Source organism: Sylvia atricapilla, chromosome 11 (genome assembly GCF_009819655.1).
Source record: "Sylvia atricapilla isolate bSylAtr1 chromosome 11, bSylAtr1.pri, whole genome shotgun sequence".
NCBI classification, from domain to species: Eukaryota; Metazoa; Chordata; class Aves; order Passeriformes; family Sylviidae; genus Sylvia; species Sylvia atricapilla.
Genome location: NC_089150.1, coordinates 21267033 through 21293270, shown reverse-complemented (window position 1 = coordinate 21293270; position 26238 = coordinate 21267033). Strand labels below are relative to the sequence as shown.

Sequence of the window (26238 nt, the reverse complement as noted above, 5' to 3'; positions counted from 1 at the left end):
TAAAAATGAAAAATCTCTCATAAAACCAGACAGTGGAATACTGCATTCAAGAGGACAGTCACAAATTAAAAGAAATGTCAACATATCAAGTGGTAGGAACTTCAAAAGGTAATTTTTCCCCCTCATTTTCATATGCATTCTCCATGAGCAACATCAAGAAATGTAACATGCTAATAGCTAATAACGGGATAAGATTCACTAATTTGCTAACTGAATAACTTAATGTGTATCAAAGGAATAATTTTCTCATTTCATTCTTTTTTTTAGATCTAACACTAAGCTGGGTATTATCAAGTAGATAAAACTGCATAGATTACAACTCATCACTAAAATAGTAATTTTAGAATTAAGATTGCTCTTTTATGTTGGATGTCTCCTTTAGGTTTAAGGAATCACATACCTTTTACCCTTGTGATAATTCAGATGTCAAAACATAAATCAGGGAGTTATCTTTGTGGACATGTGATGTTCTGCTAAAAACAGAGTGTTTTGCAGAGACAGACCTGTCATGATCTTAAACTCTGAAAATGTTGAGGACTGCAGAGGGAAGAGGCCACCCAGAGGGGGAAACCAAACATCTGGCCAGGTAAAATCACAGCAGAGCTGACCCAGGGTTGGTTCAGCCCTGCTTTGAGCAGGAGGCAGGAGCTGATCTAAAGGCCCTGTCCAACCACTCTTTCTATGGTGTAACTCAGATTTACACCGGTGGTGTTATCAAAATCTTAACCCAGGTGGCGTCAAACACAATGAAGTGAAGAGCTGACACAGCAGAAGGGAGGAAGGAGGACACACACCTCCCCAGCTGGCTCGTGTCCTCAGGGGCAGCCCCTGGCCAGCAGGGCACAGCACTCCAGTGTCACCTCCCCTCCTCAAACCCCAGCCACGAACCTGTTCTGATGCCCTTTCCTGGGGAAGGCCAGGCTGTTGGAACTAATGGTTTTGTGGCAGATGGAGCAACATTTGCAATTGGGAAAAAAAAAAACCCAATCTCACACTGCCAAAACATTAATAATTCTGCTTTCTTGGAAATATTCTGCCACTGTCATCGCTACATGTAAATTTGTCACGTAAATATGACTTTTTCCAAGGAAAAAGGTGTGGTTCAGCAGGCTTTCTGAGGACAAGGATCTCTCTGCACCTGTTTTTTCTCTCCTTCAAAACCGTTTGCTTCCAGTTACACATTTTCAGAGCTGCAGCACCATGGGGGTGATAGTCCTGCTGATTTCAGTGAGAGACAGGGGCGAGCAGGGCTGGTTTGGGCAGGCTGGCTCATGGTCCTCACTCAGCTGAACCAGGCAGTCAGGACACACCAAAATCCAGCAGGGAATGGCTTCTTCTGGTTTGTTTGCGTATTTTTGCGCACTGTATCTCTTTCTGTGAATGCCTGTGTTCCTTAAACTATGAGAAAAACAAGAATTTCCTGATGTTCCTTTATGCCACACAGTATTTTTCCTAGCCTCATAATGTTTTTTATTAATTTCCCTTTAGAAATAGATACTCACAATCCTTTCAAATTCGGCATCTATACAACATCAAAGCATTTCAGTGAATCTTTCTGTCCATCTATATTCCAGCTGCCTGGTGCTGGAGTCAGATGTGGTGGTAGTACTGCAGGCAGTAAAGGTGTCCAACTCTGCAGTTCTCCTGCTGTAATTATTGATCTCTGGGGAAAGTGAGCCTCAAACACCAAAAAACCTTTGTGTGATGCCCAACTGTTTAGCAGAAGGTAATGGGACCAGTGGGCTTTTAGTTTAAAAAAACAGCCATTGTCCCTCCACTGAGGAGGAGCTGAGACTTATTTTTTAACTTCACACTTTTCTGTACATCATGACAAAAACTTGAATAATTCTATTTTCATTTAGGAAGAGAGTACAAGACAAAGAAATAGTCTGAAAGATTTTAGATTAGAGCTTCTTCCCTGAGACCAGGGGCTGTTGCAGTGTGGTTCCATGCCAGAGATTATCCTCTTTTCCCAAATACTGTCAGCTGGGCCAATATAGTTTCAAGAACTGCTGCACTAAACTGAGAATTCTCCAACATGATGCATCTGCAAATTTAGATTACTCTTGGATTGGATTAAGAAGTCATGAAGGTAATCTGCATCATAGTGATATTATAACGACTGCTCCGAAATGGAAAACTATCACACATCTGTTTGTATTCTCCAGCTTGAGACATACCTTTAGGAAGTCAGTTTCTGGTGACATGTTTGGGCAAATGATGCCTTATCTGCATGCTTTTTCCATGCATCATCCTGACCCGGGAAGCTGGATGCTATAAGCAGAAAGCTATGTTAATTGTGCAGCTTTGGAAGTCAGTGGAGTCCAAAACATGTTCCTCAAGCCCACCCGCCTCACAAAGTCTGCTCGAGAGGCTGGAGATCTTCTTTTCTGTCAGAGGAGCCACAGGAAGTGTTTGTAACAAGGATCTCCAACAAAGAGCACCTTGGCCTTATGGGTATGACATATTTCTGTTCCCTAAAACCAAAACCCACTACGTGTATGAACTGGCACTGTAAACACAAGTGCAAATAAAAGAGTTCTACTGTTGCTGGACTCCTCCTCCTCCTCAATTTCGGCAGTCAGCAAAATTACTTTCTCAGTACTGAGTTACAGTAAAGAATTGTTAATTGTGGTGTAACTGAGAGCAAAGACAAAGTCAAGTCAACAGGGTTTGCTTCAGCTTGTGACACTTCAAATAAAGCCTCTAAATTTGTTTGGATCATAAAAGTGAAAGTATAGAGAAAATATGTGCTACAAAAATAGAAGTTTCTTACTAAAGCAGTTTTTATGGAAATGCTCACAGATGAGTTAGTGTTATTTGCTTCTAATTTGGGTTTCATTCTCCATACTGTACGGTAACAAACTTAGACCACTTAATGCCAAGTGCCTTACGCATTTTTCTTTAATTAAAGTTCTCCAAAGAATCACATTACACGAGCATTTGCCAATACAAAAAGCACACTCAGAGATCCTGGGTAAAATCCAGCACCCCTACAGTAACCAGTAAAATTCCCATTGAAGACATGATTCTACTGTACAGGTCTTTGCTATAGATGGGTACTAAAAATTACCTTGTCACTTATGAATTAAGTTCTTCAGTACACTATTCTAAGAACCTTAGCTCTGAATGAGCTCCACACTTGCACTTTCCACTTTTCTTACTAAAAAAAACAATGTTACTTCGGAGTCCAATAATGTCTGTTTTCAGGTATGTTTATAACTGCTGGACTATGCAGCAGGTGCCAGTTTAGACAAGCTTCCTGCCTGTGGATAGAGGTAGGTGCTCTGTCTAAAAATCTGCAGTTTTGCTACAGAGTTTGAGCACAGGATTGCCTGCACTGAGCTCTGGGAGAAACCTGACCCATTAGAATGTAGGGATTCTCTTAACTGTTCACTAACAAGCTATAGGTGATTAGTACATGAAAGTGGATGATTTAGAACAATCTTTATGATCATTCATACACGACCAGATGTAACAATTTACCTGTATTTAATTTTTTTTTCCTGTGTCAGATGTTGAAGTAGGTAGTTTTGCCATTCTTCCTCTGACACAGGTTTTGAGCATAATTTTTTCTTCCATAGCTCAGCCTCATTGCTGTGGGATTTGGTGTTTGGGAAAAGAATCAGTCAAGGCTGCCCTAGGCCAGCAGTGGTCAGCAAGGGCATGAGCAGGAGGGTTTGAGCTGGTGCCTGCTCCTGCCGTGGCCCCTGGGATGTCACCACCCTGCAGCTGCAGGAAGGACAGAGGGCTGAGGGCTGCTCCTCTGCCTCACAGCAAAGTTACTTCACTAACTGGTGTTCTCTTGCAGCTCTAAGATGTTACCTAGTTACCAGCCTGGTAACCACTCAGAGAATTCTGGGGTTTATTTACAGCAAGGTAAGTGACCCTGAACACGTCAGCCTGGGGACACTTAGGCTGTCCAACTGTGCAACAGGATGACACTCACACAAAATTTATTTGAAGTGTTAAGATTAAAACTGTGGTATGAAATTGATTACCATTAGTATTGACAACGCCAATTCTATTTAAAATCTATTGAGCTGGTTTAAAATTAAACTTCAGGTTCCCTTCACCTGCAGCCCAGCCCTGAGGCTGTCAAAGCCTGCGTTGTCCGTCCCATGCCAGGTTTTCTCATTTGGTTGGAAAGTGGCTATTAATAGACCATAAGTGGATATAAAAAAGGACTAAGTGAGATTACCCAGTTCTGCAAACAACCATGTTTGCTTGCTTCAGTTTTGAGAAAGATTGTCCGAAATTAGGGGGCTTAATCCTCCCCTTTTGTGGCTCTGGACCATCCATCCCTCCTGCCTCCCCCAGTGCTGGCTAAGAGGGGTTGCTAAGCGACATGTTCTTCTCTTCTGTACTTTAGCAGAGAGGAACAGATCAAAGACACCCACAGTCCTGAATTATTTTATAAATGAATTTAAAGAGACACTCTCCTGTGCTGTATTATGTGGGGGGGGGGGGGGGGGGGGACCAAAAGTTGCTGGGTATAGTGCGAGTAACTGGAGAATTAAATGACGTCTTCTGGAAAATAAGAATGTTCTCATAAATGAGAGCTGTTTAGCATTTGCCTTTTTGTCTTGGGTTTGTTTTTTTTTTTTTTTTTTTTTCCTTTTCCAAACTAGATTACAAATGTTTTATGCTAATTAATGTTTCTAGTTTCATGGCAGTCAGGAGACGGAGCGCAGGGCAGGCTGCACGTGTGTATACAACTTTCTGAAGTCAGGGCTTCTGTCATCGAGTGACACGCTTGCAGGGTTTAAGTCTTCTCATCTCTCACAAAAGAGATTACCTATTATCCAAACATATTTAATTCTTTAATTTTTAAACATTTTCCTGACTGATGTTAGGCAAGAAAGCCACAGGATAAAGTTCAAGTGATGCATTTTTTAAGGAATAAATGAAGATAAGGAAGTAACCTGTGTAGATCAGGCAGAAAACCTACGACACCAACATCTCAGACCTTGCTGAAAAGAATGAAACCAGGTGACTAACCTATAATTATGAAAGCTGGGAATACACAAGTTTAAACTCTTACAAGACCTTCACTTTTCTGGCATCAGCTCAGCCTGGCTGCTCTGTGCAAGCTGGGGGGTTTGTAGGAGCAGGCTGGCAGCTGAGGCAGGTGCTTGCTGAAAACAGAAAAGGGGGAATTATTTGTCCTCATACCTACTCAGTTTCAAATACCATCAACGATGTAAAAGGGAAAAAAAACACCACTTGGTAACAAAGCACAAGAATTTTTCATGACTTTTCATTTCCAAAGCTGCCATGGCTGGCACAGCCCTCAGAAAACAGAGAGACGCACAAAAATCACCTAAAGTCTTCCTCAGGCAAGCAAGACGGACCATTTATGCAGAAAGTAAAATTCTCAGGTCAGATGACTGAAAAAAAATTGCATGTAAAATGTTTCCCACGTGCAAATGTCGTTGTTGTGGACCAGCCACCTGAGCTGCACAAGCAGAAGTCTCCTTTAAGGCTGTTTCAGGGGCTGTTGAGGCAGAGGTGCCCCTGCAGCTCCAGGCACATCACTGGGGGAAGGTGTGCACACAGGAGCCCACCCTTCACCTGTGCCTGGCCACAGAGTGGAGCAAGCCCCTCACTCGTGTCCCAGGCCAGTAATCTCACATCAAACTGAGGGTAGATTAGTGACACTAATACACTCTAGGACTATAAAGGGATTAACCTCAGATAAATCTTCACCAAAAAACACCCAGTGTTAGGATTTATTTACATGCATTTTATTTTCCAGTGAGAAAACAAGCCTCCCTTTTTTTTCCTGCATCATTAAAAGTCTCTTCAAAATTCTGACTGCTTAGATTTGGCATGTAAAATCCACTGTACTACAGCTAACCTACATTCTTGTAAAAGCACGTATTTTAGAACAGGGCTCAGCCAGTTTCCTCATTTGTAGATATCAATTACACAGGCAAGATATGTGCTTTACTCTCACTGACAGAGTGTTTTATGTATAAACATCTTGACCAGCATTACGCTGTCAGTGGATAGCAGATTTGGTGTGTTTTGGCTGAATTTCTGAAGGGGAAAACTGTGACTTGCACTCTAAATATTTTTTCTGGAGAATGGATTCCTCCACACACTATGAGCATCTTGTACAGAATACAAGTAAACATTTGGGAAGGAATTTCATGCTTATGGCAGGTATTGATTTGCCAGCCTTGGAAGCTGAACTGCTTTGGACTGAGTGCACAGCACAGCTCTGGCTGTGTGAGCTCTGCAGGGCGGCCACGTTCCCAGCTCACCACTGCTCCTGCTGCAAGGAGACACTCAGAGAACCATAGAGGTGGATGGTTTGGAAGTGATCTCACAGCCCCTCCAGTGCCACCCCTGCCATGGCAGAGACACCTCCTGCTGCCCCAGGCTGCCCCAACCCCAATGTCCAGCCTGGCCTTGGGCACTGCCAGGGATCCAGGGGCAGCCACAGCTGCTCTGGGCACCCTGTGCCAGGGCCTGCCCACCCTCACAGCCAAGAATTTCTTTCTAATATTTAACCTAAACCTGTCCTCTGTCAGTCTGAAGCCATTCTCCCTGGTTCTGTCACTCCAGGTCCTTGTAAATAGCCTCTTTTCATTTTCCTTTTGTTTCCTTCAGGTACTGGAAGGCTGCACCCTGAAGCTTCTCTTCTCCAGGCTGAACAACCCCAATTCTCTCAGCCTTTCCTCGTAGCAGAGCTGCTCCATCCTTCTGATCATCTTGGTGGCCTCCTCTGGACTTGCTCCAACAGGTTGATGTCCTTCCTGGCTGTGCAGGCAGCTTGTTAGGATCTGCATTTCTGGTGAGTTTATTCAAACATCCTGACCATTCTGTGTTCAGGGATGCAGTTCCATTGAGCTAGTATTTTATCTTAAGGTAAAATATTCTGAAGCGGTGATGTTGTAACAACATCAGTTAATTTTTATTAATATGGGTAGAATTTTTAAATGAATGTAAGTAATTTTGATTTGCTGTTTCTCTTTCCTTACTTCCAGAATGCTGCAAGAACTTGTGCTGCAGCTGAGCTCCTGGATCCCAGATGTGAACAGCCAGGGCTGAGTTAGGGGCCTGAGAGCAGGAGATGATGCTTTTGACATGTAGGAGGGCAGGGAAAGCCTTTGAGAACATTGATAACATTACCTGATGCCTCTACAGCGCTGTGCCCGTGCCTGCTTAAAGCTCAACAGAGACCATGAGTAATTAGTGATCTGGATGTCTCTGAAATGATCAGCAGCAGCATTTAAATCATCATTAAAATACAATTAGCAGCCCTTTGAAGGGAATGCTGTCGTTCAGAGCAGTCTAATTGGTGGCTCGTGGGCCAGTTCTGGACAACAGGGAGATTGTCTGCTTCAGCAACTGCGGCCGCTCAAGGAGCACCCTGTCCCAGGAGTGGCGGCCGTGCCTCTGGGGTGGACATGGGGGAGCCATTATGTGACAGCAGAGGAAACAGCACAAAGTAACCCTTGTGTCCAGGCCACCACTTTGAAAAGTCTGGATTTATGGACCTCATTTCATCCTGTGTGCTGATTCAAGCAGGCGCAGCCCCAGAACTTCATACTTTGCAATTCAAATCAATTAAATTTTTTTTATACTTCCATTTTAGACTCTGCAGGAAGAGCTGTGGGGGTGAAATAAGGGCAGACCATGGTAAGACGAATAACTGAGTGATCCACACCTATAGTGGCACGCTGGTAGACCGTGCTGCCGTGTGCTTGGGCAAGATGAAGAATTCAGTTGTGTAGCAGACTGAAGGTGAAAGTGTGGCTTGGATGGTGGTCCCAAATCTGGCAGCCCTACCCCACATGTAGGTAGTACATCTGTGTAGTTCCATGCCTGAGATACTTGTTAATTGCATAAATACCAACAAAAATGACATGTTTTTAAAGTGTTGGAAGTGTAAATAGCTGCTGTTCTGAAATGGCCACAGCAGATGTATTTTAGCTCAGACATGCTCTCGTGGTACCACTGGCAAGTGCATCTTATCTGTTATAATATCAAGCTGTAGCATTCTATTAATATCTTCTGGTAATATTATTGATGCTCCTGCAAAAACTGCAGTAGAATAGGCTTTAAATACTGGCTTTTTGTATGACTGCCACAACAGCCACAGGAACAGCACACTACTGTTCCAGCTTTTTGAAGGAGCAGTGCTACTGCTCCCCACCAGCTCCCGCTGCCTGCTCTATAATGCCCTTATTATTTATGCTTTTTGTCTTGAAAATTCAAGTTTAGAACTTAAAAATTTCATGCTTTTGTTTCTTAAAACTAATCAAAGGCAGCGAATGGCCCTGATGTAATCTGTGTAGTGTGTGCTGTGGCTGAGCATCCACTGCTGTGAAAGCACTGCTTGTTCTCTGAAAGGAGGAATTCTTTCAGCAAGCATCATTGCCCCCTCCTCCTCCAGCCTGCTTCTCCCAGGCACTTGGAGGACTCGCTACCAGGCATTTTCTTGCCCTGAAAGTTTGCTGGAGCAACACCATCACTTACCCCACATAGGCCCAGGGCCAAACTCCTCAAGGGCTGGCCTCTATGGACAATCAGAAATTTTGAGTTTGAGCATAGCAGTGGCTCTAGTGAAGTATGCTACTTTTTGAATCATCTTTTCTTTGGATTGGTGGTCCCTAGAGAGCTGGTGCTGACAGAGACACCAGTAAGTGTTTTAAATAACTCACTGATGTGCCTTCTACATGCACATCTTTGTCCTAAGAGGAAGATGTTCCATCTGAAGTATCATAGATATTTGAAAAACGTTACTGTATGCTTAAGTAAGATGGTGTTTGTTAATATTTTGTGGTGATACCTGAACATGGAAATCCTTCTACGAATGTTGTGTGATGCTGTATAGTTTAATTGCAGCAACTTAAGAGACAAGAAAGAGATGTCATACATGGGATCAAATATGATGATACAAAATCAGAGCAAGATGGCAACTAGAGACAAACTTTATTCCAAATACTTTTTAAAACCTCAACAATTTTTTCTTCAAATTCTTTTATTTTTGCAACTTTTGCAACTGTCCACAGGTGAGCCCACGGCCACTTGCAGTGGGCAGTGATGTGAAGGCTGGGAGCTCTCCTATAGCAATAAGAACGGGGAAGTTCTGGGGCAGCAGCTCCACAGCAAGAAAAGAGGAGAAAAAGGAAAGGAATAATGATAAGAAGGGAAGAAGTGTTTCCCATGGACAAGGCCTTCCTCCCAGGCAGATGTACCTTTGAGGTCACAGTGGCTAGTCTGCTCCACAGCCTGTGTGCATGTTCATCTGGCTGTGGGACTGACTTTGTTAGCAAAAGGAACTGAGACTAAACTGGTAACATTCATCTCTGCTCTTGCTCTGACATGGTTATTCCTTAGTTCTCTCTAATGACTGTTCAGTTCCTTCCTTTGAGGGAGCCACTCCTAATTCTCTTCTGTTCAGGTTGGATGATGAGTCACTGACTTTAATACCAACTGCTATTAACCCTTCCTTCACACAACCAGCATCTGGGAACTGTGGAACACACTGTGTCTCTGTACTGAGGAAGAAGATTGATGAATCCTGCAGACTTTCTAATGCTGGTTGATGAAAAAACACCTTGTTTGCCTTGTGTCTTTGATTAATTACTCTTTAAATCTAGCTTAATCTACCTGCTTTCCAGAGTAATTTTGTTTTCTATAAATTCAACTTATTTTCCATTGTCTTCTTGTCTGGCCAAACTTTTAGTTTGTATTAAATAAGTTCTGGAGGCACCTTGTTTCCCCTTATGCTTTTCCTCTCTCTTTTTTTTTTTTTCTTTGAGGAGAGAGGGTTGTGTTTGTGGCTGGGCAGTGCTCAGTTCTGCTGTGCCTCCCTGACTCCAAGGATGCTGACAGCCAAACTCCAGGTGGCACGTGCTCTGGATTAGTGTCCTTCCTAAACAAAAAAAAAAAAAAAAAAAAAAAAAAAAACAAACAAACAAAAAAAATACAGGCAAATTTATCATCTTTCATTTATAGATGATTTGCCATTCCTAAGACTATTGACCATAAAGACCCTGCGAGACAATTAACGACAAGAAGTGAATTCTTCTTGACTCAGTTGTCGCTCACAAGGCTACTTAGAGAATGGCTTGTTTGTGATTAAGCTTTGCACAGTTGGAGCATTGGTACATGCAGGGCTGTCTGAAAGTCTGCTTTTTAGGCACCTCATGTATGGCAGTACTTGTTATTTTGACCAGATTTTGGTGATTTTTAGGATCTTTGAAATTCTAAGGTCTCCTCGATCCACTTCCCTTCTATTAGCACTATTGGCCTGTTACCATGTTTTGTGTGTTCAAGTGTTCTAAATTGTTTTATTATTTTGACATTCTTAGAGCGTATCTATTCTTACAATCTAACAATTCTAAGGGAAAAGTAGTTCGGAAAAAGACCAGACTATTTACTTAGGAAACCACACTCCCAGATTACTGCAAAAACAGATTTCCAAGAAGAAGCATGCACTTGTCATTGATTACTTCCATAGCTTTTCCAGTATTCTTTATTTCATCGTGCTGATGCTGCACCAGTTGGGCTCAGACACACACCCATGGCACTCATGCCTGAGAGTGAGCCGGCCCACTCCTGCTGCAACAGCTATTCCCTGCTGGGAATATTTACTGTGGGTGCCAACCCAGCCTGACTGAAATCTCATTAACAATATGCTTTTCCTCATTAATTAAATATTAATATGAACATACAGCATCAGCAGCTTGACACTTCCTGTAGTTTTCCAACACCTGAAAAGCAGAGCATTGCTCACGTGCTGTAGAACTATTGCAAAGATAAACTTGCAGGCAACCTCTGAAGCTTGTGGACCTCAGCCTTCTAAAAATAATTCAATCTGATAAAATCGAAGACAGATAATTCCTCACTGCCTGTGCAGTGAAAAATGGGTTTCTTCCAGTAGTTGATTTTAATGCTCATTTATGGGTTTCTTCCCTGATAGTTAATACTTATGCTCATTTACCAGTTATGGCAAGAGTTTGGCTGCCCCGTGGATGGCAGGTCTCAAGATACAAGCAATTGCCACTTTAAGCACATCTAAGGTGAAAAGGCTGCCAAAATCATTGAGGAGCTGATTGTGTATCCCTATTCTGCACTGGTGTGGCCTCACCTCAAGTCTTTTGTGCAGTTCCGGGTGCCACAATACAAGAAAGATCTAAAACTATTAGAGAGTGTCCAAAGGGGGGCAATGAGGATGGGGCAGGGTCTGCAGGGGCCGCCCAAGGAGGGGCTGAGGACACTCGGGTTGCTCAGCTGGGGAAGGGCAGACTGAGGGCAGAGCTCCCCGGGGGCTGCAGCTCCTCCCGAGGGGCAGCTCCATCTCTGCTCTGGGCCAGGGACAGCGCCCAGGGCACGGCTGGGGCTGGGCAGGGCAGGCTGAGGGTGGGCAGCGGGGAAAGGGTCTTCCTCCAGAGGGTGCTGGGCACTGCCCAGACTGCCCAGGGCTTGGTCATGTCCCCGGGGCTGCCACAGCTCCAGGGGCGTTTGGACAGCGCTGCCAGGGATGGCCAGGGTGGGATTGTTGGGGCTCTGTGCAGGGCCAGGAGCTCCAGGGATGGCCAGGGTGGGATTGTTGGGGCTCTGTGCAGGGCCAGGAGCTCCAGGGATGGCCAGGGTGGGATTGTTGGGGCTATGTGCAGGGCCAGGAGCTCCAGGGATGGCCAGGGTGGGATTGTTGGGGCTCTGTGCAGGGCCAGGAGCTCCAGGGATGGCCAGGGTGGGATTGTTGGGGCTATGTGCAGGGCCGGGAGCTGGACTTGATGATCCTTGTAGGTCCCTTCCAGCTCGGGCTGTTGTACGATCTGGAAGCTTTACCAGCAGCACCAAAAGCTCAGCCGGGAGAGGCCAAGCCAGCCGGCCACTTTTACCGGAGGTGCTATGGCCAGGCCGGGCGCGGCACCATGCCGAGAGCTCCGCGGCTCCCCGGCCCGAACCGAACCGCTGCGGGGCCACTTCTGCTGCCCGGCCACGGCCCAACAGCCCCGAGCAACAGGTGCCCGGGGCGCCGCGGCCCGAGCGGGGCCCGCCCCGGCGGCCGTGGGGCGGATGGAGCGCCGCCGTCCGGCAGCTCGGGGCCAGGCCCGGGCCGGGCCGGGAGACCCCTGCCCCGGTTCGTGCCCCGGTTCGTGCCCCGGTTCGTGCCCCGGTTCGTGCCCCGGTTCGTGCCCCGGTTCCCGCCGCCGCTCCCCGCCCCCGGCCCCCTCCCCTTCCCCGCCACTCGCTTCCGCCGCGCTCCCGCGCATGCCCGGGTTATGCAACGGCCGCGGCGGGCGGGCCGGGCCGGGCCAGAGCCGCAGGGCAGGGCAGGCCGGGGGCCGTGAGGGGCTCGGGGCTCCGGGCACGGGAGGCGCCGAGGGCGCTGCGCTCGGGGCGCGCTCCCGCCGCGGCCCCGCGCGGTGTGTGAGTGGCAGCGGCGCCGCCGCCAAGTCCCGCCCGTTCCGCTCTCGCTGCCGCAGGCGGCGGCGGCGGCGGGTTGGCTTCCTGCGCGCCCGGCCGCTCCCCCGCCCCCCGGCAGTCGGAGCCGCAGCCGCCCGGATCCCCGAGCCATGGCTCTGTGAGCGCAGCACATGGCGGCCGCGGCAGCCATGAGCCCCCCACTAATCCATACAACTCCCCCCTGATCGGCCACCGACGGCAGCCAGCGCTCCCACCCGGCTCCACCGCTCCCACCGCCCGCCCGCCGCCGCCGCGCCGCCCGGCCCGAGCCCAGACCCCGCTGCCGCCGCCGCCGCCGCCGGGCCCCCGCTCGCCCGCCCGCCGCCGCCGCCGCCCGGTCCTCATCATGGGAGTGCAGGGATTCCAGGACTACATCGAGAAGCACTGCCCCAGCGCCGTGGTGCCCGTCGAGCTGCAGAAGCTGGCGCGGGGCAGCCTCGTGGGTGGGGGCCGCCAGCGGCCCCCCCAGACCCCGCTGCGCCTCCTCATCGACGCCGACAACTGCCTGCACCGGCTCTACGGCGGCTTCTACACGGACTGGGTGAGCGGCGGGCAGTGGAACCACATGCTGGGCTACCTGGCGGCCCTGGCCAAGGCCTGCTTCAACGGGAACATCGAGCTCTTCGTCTTCTTCAACGGCGCCCTGGAGAAGGCCCGGCTGCACGAGTGGGTGAAGCGCCAGGGCAACGAGCGCCAGACGGCGCAGCAGATCGTCAGCCACGTCCAGAACAAGGGCACCCCGCCGCCCAAGGTCTGGTTCCTGCCGCCCGTCTGCATGGCGCACTGCATCCGCCTGGCCCTCATCCGCTTCCACATCAAGGTGAGGAGGAGCCCGGCGCTCCCCCGCGCGGGGGTCCCGCCGCCCCCTCCCCGCCGCTGCCCGCCGCTCCAAGATGGCAGCGGGGGCTGCCCGCGGGGGAGGGAGGGCACCCTCAGCCGCTCACCTCGGCGCCTCAAAATGTCGCCCAGACCCGCGGGGGCGGCACAACTTCGGGCGGCCTCAATCCCCGGGGGATTTTGGCTTATTTACGCGGCGCTGCCCGCCGCCCCGCCGAGGCCGGAGGCCGGGAGGCCTCGGCGGGGCGACCGGCAGCGCCCATGGCCCGGCCCGGCAGCAGGGCGGCTTCTGCCTCCATGTTCTTTCGCTCCGTTGACTCAAAATGTCCCTTCTTGCCTTGTGGGCTGTGGTACCGCAGGGGAGAGCGGGTGGGAGAAAAGCATCTCTGTAATTAATTATTGAGGGGAGGAAAAAATAATTAATCAGTTTAGTTCTCGCGCAGGATGGATCTGCAACAAGTTCCCGGCTGGGGCGAGGTGTTTTAAACTTGGGCTGAAGGGGAAATGGCTCGCTGCAGAAAACACAGGGGTGCCACTTTTGGCTTTATGGAGGTTTTCGTGTTTCGCTCAGCGTTTTCTCAGTATCGGCAAGCTTTTAAAACCAGTTGTTGACTAACTGGCTCCTTACTCCATAACAGCAACACTTTTAGTTCGTGCAGTCAGCAGTGGCAAGCTGACAGTCCTTCTTTTAAACTCCTTATTTTAAGGGGCGACCTCAGTTTTCTGGCCCCACGTAGAGCCCTTCATGTCGGAGCTGGGCTCCATGGCCATCTTGCGCTCGAAGGCCACGATTTCAAAGGTTGCAGGATATGACCACGTCGCATCTCTCCTCACGGCGTCCCTGATTTACGATGGTTTCTGTTCAGCTGAACGATTGTGTGTATTGAAACACAAGACGCTGGAAAAACAAGCCCAGGGATGAAGCTGCAGTTTTAGGAGTTGACTGCTCACCTTCCCGCTGGGGAGGGAAGAGCAGCAGGAGGGAAGCACATACTCCTAGGCTTTATTATCTTAAATTACTTTTGCGTGTAGAAAAATATTATGTAACCTTCGGAATTGCTCTATCCCTAGCAGCAGCTTAATGTTATTTGGCCTTTCGGCGGATTAGAAACACTCTGGCTGGGCTGCAGCCCTGGGGTACAGAGGCCTTTCTCCAAGGAGCTCACCCCGCCGGTGACTTTGGGTGAAGTTTCTCCTGGTTCTGCCAACAGGGCGGGAATCACTGTCGCTCCCTGGTGCCCCGTTCCCGGGCCAGGCGCTGCTGGAGGAGCCGGCGCTGGAGCACGGCCACGCTGAGCTCAGGCCGGGCCGCCAGGCAAGGCACGTGTGGAATGAACTGGAAGCGGAGGCGAAGCTGGTGCTTGCAGGGCATGTGCAGCTCTGCCAGAGGCGATGCCTTGGCCTTGCATAAAGCGAGGAGGTTATGGCCGTGTCTGCTCCCTCTTGTGTGTTTTCCTGGCCAGCGCAGAAGCCAAGTGGTGTTATGTCTTTTGTGTGGTGGCAATTTGCGTGATAAGTAAAACATCCCTATAATTTAAACTTTTGGGGACTTTTTGTAGCTAGGAAATACTTTTGTTCTTTCAGCAAAACGTTTTAGGGCCCGTGCAGTGAAGGTCCTTACCTTGACCTGTTTGTGGGTACGTTGTAAATCTTCCTCATTTGTTATTGAAACTTGGAGATCATTAGTAAAAGCAATGAATGGGGTAAAATCAGATTTTTTTTTTTTTTTAATGTAATATGGTAGAGACTTGGTTTAATGCAACAGGGAAATGCCTAGTACCCAACAGCAAGCCAGCTGTTTTGAGATCAGTGGGAATCTGGTGCTTGCAGTAGTTTTGTAGTGTGTTGAAGTGGCTGTTAGCTTGTTGAACATTTTCTGTCTCAGACCTGACTCAGGTACATTACATCTGAACTAAGTTGCTGCATTTGACAGTGGTATCACCTGTAGCATTTTGTTTACTTTCCAGCACAGCTGCAGCATTAGCTCCTGTATGGTTTCTTGGTGGCAGGCCTTATTCCAAATCTCTGGAAGTAGTTGTAGGAGTGTAAGTACACTCATACTGAGTCCTTTTCTGTCATTAAAAAAATAGCTCAAACTTGCAAAATCTCAGTAAATACAACATCCCCCCTGTTTTGATGGAGAAAGTTTGTGAGGTGTTTATTTGTCCCTGTCAGGTTAGCCCTGGGAGTTGGCAGCCCAGTACCAAATACTGAGGGGTGTCTCGGGAGAGGTTGTTGCTGTCCACACCACTGAGCCACCACTATTAATTTAATCCATTTTGGTAATTAGAGAGGAGAAAGAGTAATGTCTTCTATCCAGAACAATTATAAATCACTCACAGATGGTTTCAGCAGGATGTAGAAGTAACAGGTTCCTCCAGGTTATAACAAATATCCTGCGGGTTCTTAGTTTCATGGTGACCTAGTGTTTTTGAGTTTGGGGGGAATAATTGTTAAAAGAAACTTTTATGTAAAGTAGGTTTGCTAAAATTTATGTATTTAGGCAATGGAGTTCTTAAGAACTCTAATACTTGGGGGAGACTGTTTTGTTCTCAGTACCTAAAGGTGCTCGTGTGTATTTACTCAGGCAGGATTCTCTCTTTCTGAGCCAGCACCGTTAATGTTTACACAAGATTTAGACTTGAAAATTATTCCAAACTCCTGGCTATGATTTCCACCACGTCCCTCTCCCTGGGTTGCTTTTGAAGGCTGAATGTTCCTCTGCATTTGTGAGAGCCATGAGATGTTTCCCTGCCTCCCATCTTGTTAGAGTTTTACCTTGTGGGTTAACTGTACTTTGGTAAATACAGCGCTTTTCCCTGTGATGGTTCAGTTATTTGAACATGGATTCTGGTATTCCCTGAACACCCAGCAGCTTCGTGCTGGGTTAGAGAGCTCTATAAAATGGGGAGGGAACTGGAGGCTGTGGAGGTAGAGGAAATAGCTCATAGAAAATCGGAGGAGCTGCACACTGAGCTTCCTCTTGCGTTATCTCCACACCCATGTCACACCTAGTGCTGCAGAAGGAGTTCTCACTTGGTTTTTTATAGATCAGAGCTGCTCGTTGTGCATGCAGAGAGGTTGGGTTTAGAGATGGGGACATAATTTAAATCTATCTACCCTTAATTAAAAAGCATCGGAGGGATTTGTCTAATTTAAAACCTGTGAAGACTGGTGGGTGAGGGTGGGGTGAAGCCTAAGTTTTCTTCCTTTAGTTAGAAACTATGTAAGTCTGATGTCTTTAAATTTTTCCAAAAATGTTTATGGTTTCTCCCACACCTTATGCTCGAGGACAGCATCATTGTAAGGAAAATGAGTATGTGCGTCCTCCTCACAAACAAAGTGAATTTCACAAGCAGTCCATCGAGGAAGTTTCTGAAGAAGTAACATTTTCTGAAGAGTACAGGGTGGTAGGATTAGGGGTAGGGAGAGCTTAGTGAACTGGTGTTTGTTTGCAGGAACAGGTGAGGTGCTGGCTGGGGGTCTGGCTTGAGAGGGAACATCTCACAAAGGTGCATGGGAGAAGTAAAATTTGACATACCTCTCTGGAATGTGGTGGTTCAGCGTCAGGTTCAGCAAGTGCAAGACATGAGTGGAAGAGGAAGGGTCACTGTAAACTTGCTGTGGGTGACTACAGGGGCTGTGGAGTTTGGGACCTTGTCTCCTGTTCTGCAGAGGAAATAAATAGCTTTGCTGGCACTAAGGCTGTAGTTATTCATGCATGCTGCAGAGACTGAAGCGAATAGTTTTGTACTAGTCTATTTTGGGATAGCTTGCTATCTACATTGTTGTTGAAATGGAATACTCAGTGAGGGTGGGTTGTACCAACACCAAACTTCCAAGGGGATTTCTGTATCACTGTGCATTATGTCTATGGATGGTGGAATCATTAGGGATCCAAAGCCCTCAGCTGACTGGAGTTGAGTGTGCTTGGATGCACTCTGTAGTTGTAGCAGTTCTGAAGGTGTATTGGAATGCAGGACTGTAGGTCCTGACCTATCCTCATGGGACTTCCAGTTTCAGTGTAAGCTGCTTGGTTAGAAAGGATTCCTTTATATTTCCAACATCAGCCATTGGCCCATGTCTGCCTGCACATGTCTGTTCAAGTCATCTGATTTCTGTAGTCTAAAATACGTGCTTTGCTAGTCAACAGGAGTGGAGAGGGGAAGTTTGGGCTGAAATCTCAAAGCAGTTTGCACCATCAGGTACAGGTGTGCATGAAGGCATAGACTTAAGGTGGAAAGGGGAAAAGAGTTGACATAATACGGCAAAGTTTGCATTTGAAAGGTCAGCAAAGTTCTCTCTGTTCGTCTGGGGTTGTGTTTGGCTCATTAAAAGTGGGCCAAAAAACTTTAAAAGGTATCATGGGAGGCGTCTTGGTGTGCTGAACTGCTGGAGTACCCACAGCCTCAAGGTTTTCTCATGGGCTGGTACAGACACTGGAACAGTAGTGTCTTCAGAGTTCGTGTTTGTGGTAATCAGCAGTTTTTTCAGATGAGTTCACTAGCACACAATGCAGCCTGCAGGCTTCCAGAAGTGTGCTGTGCCTCTGAGTGCTCCTCACCTCCTGTCCATATGTACTGCATCACTGGAGTTTTAAAATGACTTCAGAAATATCTCGAGTGTTTTCAATTCACATGTGTAATTTCAGAAAGACCCACTGTATCGTAATAGTTGTGATAAATCTGTGCTGCCATTCATGCTGAAGCTAATTGCTCTGTCTTCCACTATAGGTTGCACAGAGCATTGAGGATCATCATCAAGAAGTAATTGCTTTCTGCAGAGAAAAAGGTTTCCATGGTTTGGTTGCATATGACTCCGATTATGCATTGTGCAACATCCCTTACTATTTCAGTGCCCATGCCCTAAAACTGAGCCGGAATGGGAAAAGCCTCACAACAAGCCAATACCTAATGCATGAAGTTGCCAAGCAACTGGACCTGAATCCAAATCGCTTTCCTATTTTTGCTGCTCTTTTAGGTAAGTGAAGATGCTGCTAGTCAGCCTTACGATTTCAGTTTCTATTAACTGTTTTAAAATAATGTGTGTAATTTGACAGAGCACCTGGGGAAAGGCATCCCTTTGTTCCAGACGTTCCTGCCGTGTGAGGTGGACTGGATGTGTGTTTGAGGTCAGACATGCCCAGTTTGTAGAAACTTTCAAGCAATGCAAACTGTGGCTGTCTAGAAAGAGAACAGCAAGGGTTCAGCAGAGCTCTGCCTAGCCAGAATGTTCTCTGTGGGTGGGGGAAATCAGGACAGTTGTGGTTCTAGTTTGGGTCCTGTACAGTGGATGAGGTTTAGTTTCAGTGGTACACTTTCCAGACTGGAAGTCTGCTTTTGTCCTGAATTCTACCTAAAAATAACACCTATGGAGTGAAGGAACTTGGTTTGCTGGGGCTTTGTTTCCCCTCAGAAATGAGTATTGGACAAATATGGCAGCACGTCAGGTGCAACAGAAATATACCGAACTATAACTGAGTGAAACTCTGTGTTTCTGAAAGCACAAGTGACTGACACTGGATATTTTCCATGGCTGTACATACAGCCATTGGTTTTGGCTGTATACTTGATAAGCTCTCCTGCTTCTCTTGCTCATGAGCTTCTCATGCTCAGCAGCATAGGTGGGAATGTCTCCAGTTGCACATTTCTGCTTAAATGGGACAGTTTTAACACACTCTGGTTCCATGGCAGGGATAGAGAATAGCTGTCATACTGTCAGACACAAGAGTGAATTCATTACTGACAAAGTTGACTCCAATGAATAAGATTTATTTAGAATAGCATTCTAAATGCTTTTTGGAAACAGCCATGTTCTTGATCTTGTCATGCTGTGCAAACAAATTAAGAAAACTGGATTTTCTTTCTACTTTCTCACTCTGTTTCAGTATGGGTACATGATAGAGGAATAAAACTTCTTTGAAAGCTCTGAATGAGAGAGGCTTTGTGTTACTGTTTTAAATGCTAATATTTTAGCAGTCTTTAGCATTGTTCCCAGTCCAGAAAGGCACCTTCCATGCTAAGGAGGAAAGTACCAATGGATTTTGCAGTAGACAGCCACAAGTATTTGACGTGTTGGAGTTGCTTTTTGTCAGTTTGTCTTTTTCCTGCCTGCACAGGTGTAGGGAGGGAAGGCAGAGGGTTGGCTGAGCTGCCACTGCAGGAATTGCATGACAGGCTACTATTGCTTGGCTTTGTTTTGGAGTCTATAAATAAGTTGGGGCATGCCAGTTCAGTGAGTAAGTATTACTGCTGGAAAAGCAGTTTCCCCTTTGCAGAGATGCTTTATGGAGTTAATGGGAAGTGTGGCTTTAAGTCTCCACACAATTCCAGCTGCACGGCCTGCTGGGGCTTTGCTTGCTTACATCAAACAGTCGGTGAGAAGTTTTGTTAAAGCTTCTGAAAGCTTTCCAGTTTTAGGCAAGAAGCTCTTGGTTGTTTTTCTCTCTTGTCTTTCGTGACCAAATATTTTTCAGCATGTTCTTAGGAGAAAGAAATTGGAGGTAATTTCACATGATTACTCTAGAGAGATTTGGTTGCTCTCCCCCCTCCCTGTCAAATTGGTGTAAAGGTTAAAACCCCCCAGGTCAACTACAAGTTTAGTTCTGAGTATTCCTTTGCATTTCTTGTGTGTGTTTTCAGTATGAGTAAGCAGAATAGAGTAAAGTTCATGGAAGTCAGAGTTGGAACAGAAAATACTCCGAAGATCTTCCTGTGCTGGGGCTTTTTTTTTTGTTTTGTTTGTTTGTTTGTTTTTGGTTTTTTTTTTTTTAAATATGAGTGCATTTTAGGAACCCGAGGTATTTGGGGTAGAAAGTGATTATATGAGCTGACAACAAACAGATACAGTTTGGCTGAAAGTGCTGGCAACATGTTTTAACTTTTGCAACCTTGGTAATACAGTAACTTTTTAAAATAGACTATTAAGTGCCTGTGTGCATATAGTTGCGTAGTATGGAATGTGTTTAAATTAGGGTGGCTCAGTTTCTAATCTAAATTTTTATATTTTTGTTGATTATCTGAGGGCTTGTCTGACTTCACAGGTTATTCTGGCCTTGTTCCTGTGGCTCTTTGGGTCTTTTTTGATCCTGTTAAGTAGAATAAGGAAAAGCGCAATGGGAAGGGATGGATGAGTGTTTGATGGCATGGGAAGACACGTGAATTTTTTTCTGGGTACAGCAGTATAACTCCCCATGCTAGTACTTTGTGTAGGAATAAAATAATGTATTCTGAAATAATTACAGTTAAGCTGCTGGTTTAATGTTTGCAATCCCAGCAGGCCCAAACTATCACTATAGCTGTGCTCTCTGTATTCGGCTTTAGAGGCTGCAGATGTATTTCCCTGTATCTAGAAAACCAAAGTTGCTTTGTGTTCAGATGAATTAATTTGGGGAATGCTGAAAGAGGAAAATTGTCCTCAAAGTTTCAGTCTCACACTGACCAGTTGAAGAAGCCTGAGGAATGACACTAGACTGGGCAATTAAAAAATTGTCCTCAATGGCAAGTGATTTGGGATTGAGTTCTGTTCAGGGATAAAGTCTCTATTGAAATATTCCCTCAAAATATTTTTCCGACTGTATCAATGAGGCAAACTTCTAAAGATTAGTTTCAGATGAGATTCTGTGGACACTCTGGTTCGTTGGCTTGGTATACAGGTTTTTTTCTTTCTTAGAGCTTTTCATGTGGAAGGGGTTTATAGTTGTAGCATTGTAATATAAAGGGCATCCTTTGCATGGATGATTAAAATGTGGCCAGGATACTGCAGTCTGTGAGTATGCTCTTAAAAATTTCTGTTCTAATTGCTGCTGATGTAAACAGGGGGTTGATTTGGGTTATTTTGTAACTTTTGACTCAAATACTTAGGAATAGTTTTAAAAAAGAAAAGCAACCCAAGCTTCAGCAAGTAGGAAAACAAACCCAGTGTGAGATACAGGGCTCTAATTCAGTGAACTCTTTAGAAAGGGCAGTGGCTTCAATTAGTATCTAATTGCTTTAAAAAAAAAAAACCTAAGGCATACACTAAAATAAGCCATTAAAATGGGAAAAATCAATATATGTTGAGGTTGTTCAGCCAGGTCAAGAAATAGAGGTTGCTTATGTAACGCTGATCTCTTTCCCACTGTGACAGCACTTTGTAACATGTTTAGTTATGGAATCCTGTTCTGCTCCTCAGTAAAATTTTAGAACTACATAAGGTAAGTACAGTCATCACTTCTTAATTGGACAACAGAAGACACTGCTGCACTTCAACATACATGATGAGAAGTGATCAAACAGTGCCTAGGGGTGTTCTGAGGGCTGAGTTAACTGCAGTGACAGATGGAGACCAAGCAAAATTGAGGTTTTGGTGGAAGGGAGTGAGGCCCTGACTGTTTTAAAAGGTAGCATCTGCAGGAGTGATTGTCAGTTACCACAGAACTGTCCTGCTCTGGCTACAATAGATTTTTGCAGTCTTTTAGAAAGACTTGCCTTACCCTGACCAGATTAGTGAGTGTGGCTGTTATGTGCAAACTTGTTGAATCTTCTGATGAGAGATTAAAGTTTAGCTCCTAATGAAAAAAAAGATAACATCTTGCTGGAGATCTCAGTAGTGGGTGAAGTATTGATTGGACACAAAGACTTCTCTTCTGAGAAGTCCTCTGCTTGTCACCAGGCAGTGGGAGCTTTCCTGGCTTTCACAGGTTAAAGAGCATTAAGAGCAAACTAGATGATTTTACAAACAAAATATCAAGAAAGAAAACAATTGTTGAAATATTCAGAGAATCTTTTAATTTTCTTTATGAACAGTGCATTCACTAATAAGCTGCTGCTCTATAAAACCAGGTATTGAATATATCCTGAAGTTTTCTGCCAGAATTGTATTAATACATTCAGTGTAGCTCTTTGTAAAGTTTGGGTCCACAGCCACTGAACTTCAGAGGCTGATGAGTTACATTTGATTATTCAAATGTTTTAAGTGTTTCCTAGTAAGAATTTTTTTTTTAGTGTGATGCACTTTGGGAAAAAAAATGTAGGTGATCTTCCTTTAGGTATGACCAGTGTGATAAATACAGAGATAGACTCTGTCCATGGAAACTACAAAATAATTTCCCAAATCCTTCCCTGCCGCCAGCCCAAGGTCCCATCTGACCTGGTGAGATCAGGAAAAGAAACCCCAGGAACTGGGAACCTGCTAAGTGTGATTGGAGCTGCTGGCGTTGCTGAGGGCTAGATAAAGCTGGCTGGTGCCTTGCTGCTTGAGCCATGCTGCACACTGGAACAGAGTGCAGATTCCAGAGGCAGCTCCCATGGGGTCAGTAACAGCACGTGCTGGGCTGCAGAAAGGCCTCACAGCATGTCAGGGAGCAACAAAACGGGTTCTGACTCTGCTGCACCTGCATTGTGAAATGTGTTGTGGGTTCCCTCAGAGGACACAGTGGCTTGAGGTGGACCCTGTGTTTTGCTTGGCTCTGTTGCTGCTGTAGGTGAGCTGGTTTCATGGAAGAGTGCTCCTCACACACACCAACTGGCTCTTGCTGCTGCAGCAGCATGCTAATTAGGCTTTTCTGGAGTAACAGAAAGCTATCTGCAAGTTTAATCTGTTAATCCTCTTGATCAGGAGTTGAGGACTGATTGCAGATTTGTTTGCTGTGTGTAGAAACAGTGTGTAATGTTTTATAGTGCACTTAAATGAGTTCTGCTTTATGTTCCAGGTAATCATATTCTACCTGATGAAGATTTGGCTTCCTTTCATTGGAGTTTACTTGGTCCAGAACATCCACTAGCTTCACTTAAGGTACAAATTTAATATAGCTAGGAGAAATTTAGGTAAAATCAATGCTACTGGTTAACAAGAGCAATGTGGTAGCTTAATTGAGAGGAGTTCTGCTTGGCCCTTGTGCTCAGTCACCCTCAGGTGTCCCAGTCTCTGGCTGCAGAGGATACCTGGGGTCACTGGCCTCACAGTGCTAAACTTAGCCTGTGTGATCCCCCTCAGTGCCCTTCAGCTGCACGAGCCAGAGCTCCAGTGTGCTTTGGCTTGCAGAATGCAGTTTCTTCCTCTCCTCTTTCTTGAAGAGGAGAGTTTTTTTGTTTAGTCATGTTCTTCAGCTATCAAAAATAATGAGCTGTATGTCTTCCTACCATCTTGTTTTATTTTCTGCTGCTCTGAGTTTGTGTGTAATAATCCGGTTTTGGTATTTGAAGTGTAAATATGCTGGAGAACAGATTGCACAAGAAAGCTGAAGTGGCCTTTGGTAGGTTTGGAGGGGCTGAGACAAGTAAGTTGCCTGATGCTCTTAGTTTACAGTGTGTGTGTTCTGCTGCTTCATCACACTTGCCTGGTGCATCTGCCAAGGAGAGGGCTATAAAAGGGAAACTGGACACATCAGAGAATGGGATCATAGTGACCTTTCTCTCTGCCACAACAGATGCATCTATTTGCCTTTCCCTTAAGGTGTACCATGTAGCAAATAATCTGCTTTTTGTAAATTCCATCAGACTGTTTTGTTATCACTACGGCAAAAAGAGATGGATTTTTCCCCCTTCTGTTCTGAAAGCTTATTAAACCTTGAAAATTTGCTTTGCCAAAGGTAGAATTTAAAACCAGATTCCAGATTTTCAGCAGAATATTTAAGGCTTGCACATGCATTGCTTAGTGAACAGCTGTGACATTTGATGTTACACTCATCCTCTATTTTGCTGCCGCTCTGGTGCTTAGAAAGGTAAGTGTCAGCACATTCCAGTGGCAAAACAAAACCTGCATGCATGTTTGCTACTTCCTTATAAAATTTGAGGTGAAAAAATGAGTGATTATGCCTGTATTTTCATTTTTTATTAAGGGGGTTAGAATGTAGGGCTTCTTGCCAAGTGGTTGATTACCTTTGTGGTGATTCTTTTCTGTGGTCTAGCCCGAGTAGATTTGTTTGTTGGTCAGGTCAGATTATAACTTCAGACACGTAGACCTCCTGGAAAGCCCTCAAAATTTACACTGAATTATTTGAATGCAAATGAGATATTTGTCATCTTTGCATCTGGAGGTACCTGTTCATGGAAACGCCAACTGGACTTTGTAGCTGGCATCTCAAGGGAGTGAAGTGTGTACCCTCAGAGCATCCTGGCCTGCCATAGGCAGTCCTCCCTGGTGGTTTTGGTCTGTTGGCCAATGTGATTAGAAATGAAAGCAGTTCCCATTTGGCTGTTAAAGGTTCTGTGAAAACTGCTGTGCTGGTAGCAGTGCAAAGCCCCAGATGAGTGCCCTGACTGAGGGAAGGCTAGCACAACACAGGATTTGTTGAATTCCACTAGAGCTTGCTGGCCATTTGTTCAGTGCACAGCCCCAAAGTGAGCACAGCACTGCTGTCTCCTGCCTGGGAGTGCTGTCAGGTGGCAGGACACATCTACAGCAAACCAGTCTTTAGTTACTGGTAATGGAACAATTGCCTGTTTGTTTCAGCTTTAATTTTACAGTGCTCATGGCTTGAAATGATGACTTGTTTCAGGAGATCGTTAACTGAGTTTAATTTCATTGACATGCTAGTATGTCAGTGATATCACCACAGCTCTCTGTAGGGGCAATATTACTTGTAAGTTTTATGAATGCTTAAAAAACCCTGAAAAACATTTCTTTTAATCACAAGGCTGATAGCAAGTAGTTTCAGAGCAGTCCCAAAAAGCTCAAAATGCATGAAATCTAGAAATGGGGGGAAGTTGTTGTGTTTCCCCAGGATGTCCTTCCTGGGCTGTGCTTACAAACTTTGCTTTGTTGTGTCTATTTAGAGTCACAACTGAGTGTTCTCCGTGCTCGGGACCCAAGGGCTGTAATCCCACACCTCATTCAGTTTAGGATTTAGAAAGCTTTTTTCTCATCGTGTAAAGATTTTAATCTTTTGTCTTTAGAACAGTATGGTCTTGAGCATCAAAGCTGACAGATTCTGTTCCAGTGACCAGATTTGTTGCTTTTCAGGGAGATCTGTGACAGTTAATAAAGTACAATTTATTTCCTGCATTCTCTTTCAATCTTTTATTATGCTGTAGCAAAATAGATACTTTTCCTACAAGAGAAGCTTTGTGAGTTCACCAGTGAGAAGTGTAACTTAAAAAAAGAACCTACCACCTTTGCTGGTGGAAATTGCTGGCTCTCCCCTGGAGTCACCATGGGAAGGAGAAAAAAGCAAACCAGAGGAACCCCTACCTCTGATTTAGTTGGAGGGGTGTTCGGCCAGGAAACAGCTGAGTAGAAATGGGAGGAAAGTGGAAAACCTGACTGAAGAGTCTGTACTTAACATCTGGAAGGGAATGAACCCGAGAGCCAGGACAGCGTCTCTGTGTGCTGGATGAAAAGCCTCTCAGGAGACACCAACAATTGCCATCAGCCCAGCAGAGCTGGGAAGATTCCATGGCCAAATTTAAATGAAGAGATGGGAATTGCTGTTGCTGCAACAGGGAGAAAGAATCAGAAGCTGGCTCTGTGAGCTGTTCCGAGTCAGAATCTCACCTGTCCAAGTATCCTTGTGGGAAAATCTCATTAGAGTGCAGACCTGCACTCGAGTCCTGTCACCTGTCTGAGAGCAGAGTTCACTGAAATGACCACCCAAATTAGGGGGTTGAGACAAGAAGAGTCTAGACTAGATTGCTAGACCTTGTTTGTAAACACATTATCCTGCTTTTTTATTTGTGTGCTTTGGGATTTATCTTAAAGACAATTTGGTTCTTATTCTGGAAAAATTGGTTTCAGTGTGGAGTTTCAACATCAATGTGTGATACTGTCAGAATGAGTTTGGGAGGGCAGTTTCTTACCTCTGGAAGGAATTGGTGCCTGTTTGGGAGCACAGACCACTGAAGAAGTGCTGACTCTTCATTCACAAGGTAACCTTAGAAACAAAGCTTCATGCAGTCTCCCTTTACAAATAAGAAGAGTATGCAGGGAAACTCCATTTCCTTGGTTGTTCCATCTCAGTGGAGAGGCAGAGATGCTTCTGGAAAGCAA

The 26238-nt window shown here is 45.7% G+C and overlaps 1 protein-coding gene across 4 annotated transcripts in view; it reads left to right on the top strand.

Moving 5' to 3' along the window:
* The first annotated feature begins 12470 nt into the window (after positions 1–12470).
* The window catches only part of FAM120A (family with sequence similarity 120 member A), a 46400-nt gene continuing 32632 nt past the window's right edge, over positions 12471–26238 (top strand). For 2 of the 4 annotated variants that reach the window (XM_066326989.1, XM_066326990.1), the window contains exons 1-3: positions 12480–13255; positions 18006–18252; positions 22964–23046. In XM_066326989.1, the coding sequence (XP_066183086.1) occupies positions 12782–13255; positions 18006–18252; positions 22964–23046 (804 nt within the window). In that variant the 5' untranslated portion in view covers positions 12480–12781. Of the gene's footprint in view, positions 13256–18005; positions 18253–22963; positions 23047–26238 lie in introns of all 4 variants that reach the window. The other 2 variants (XM_066326992.1, XM_066326991.1) reach the window with 2 other exon arrangements.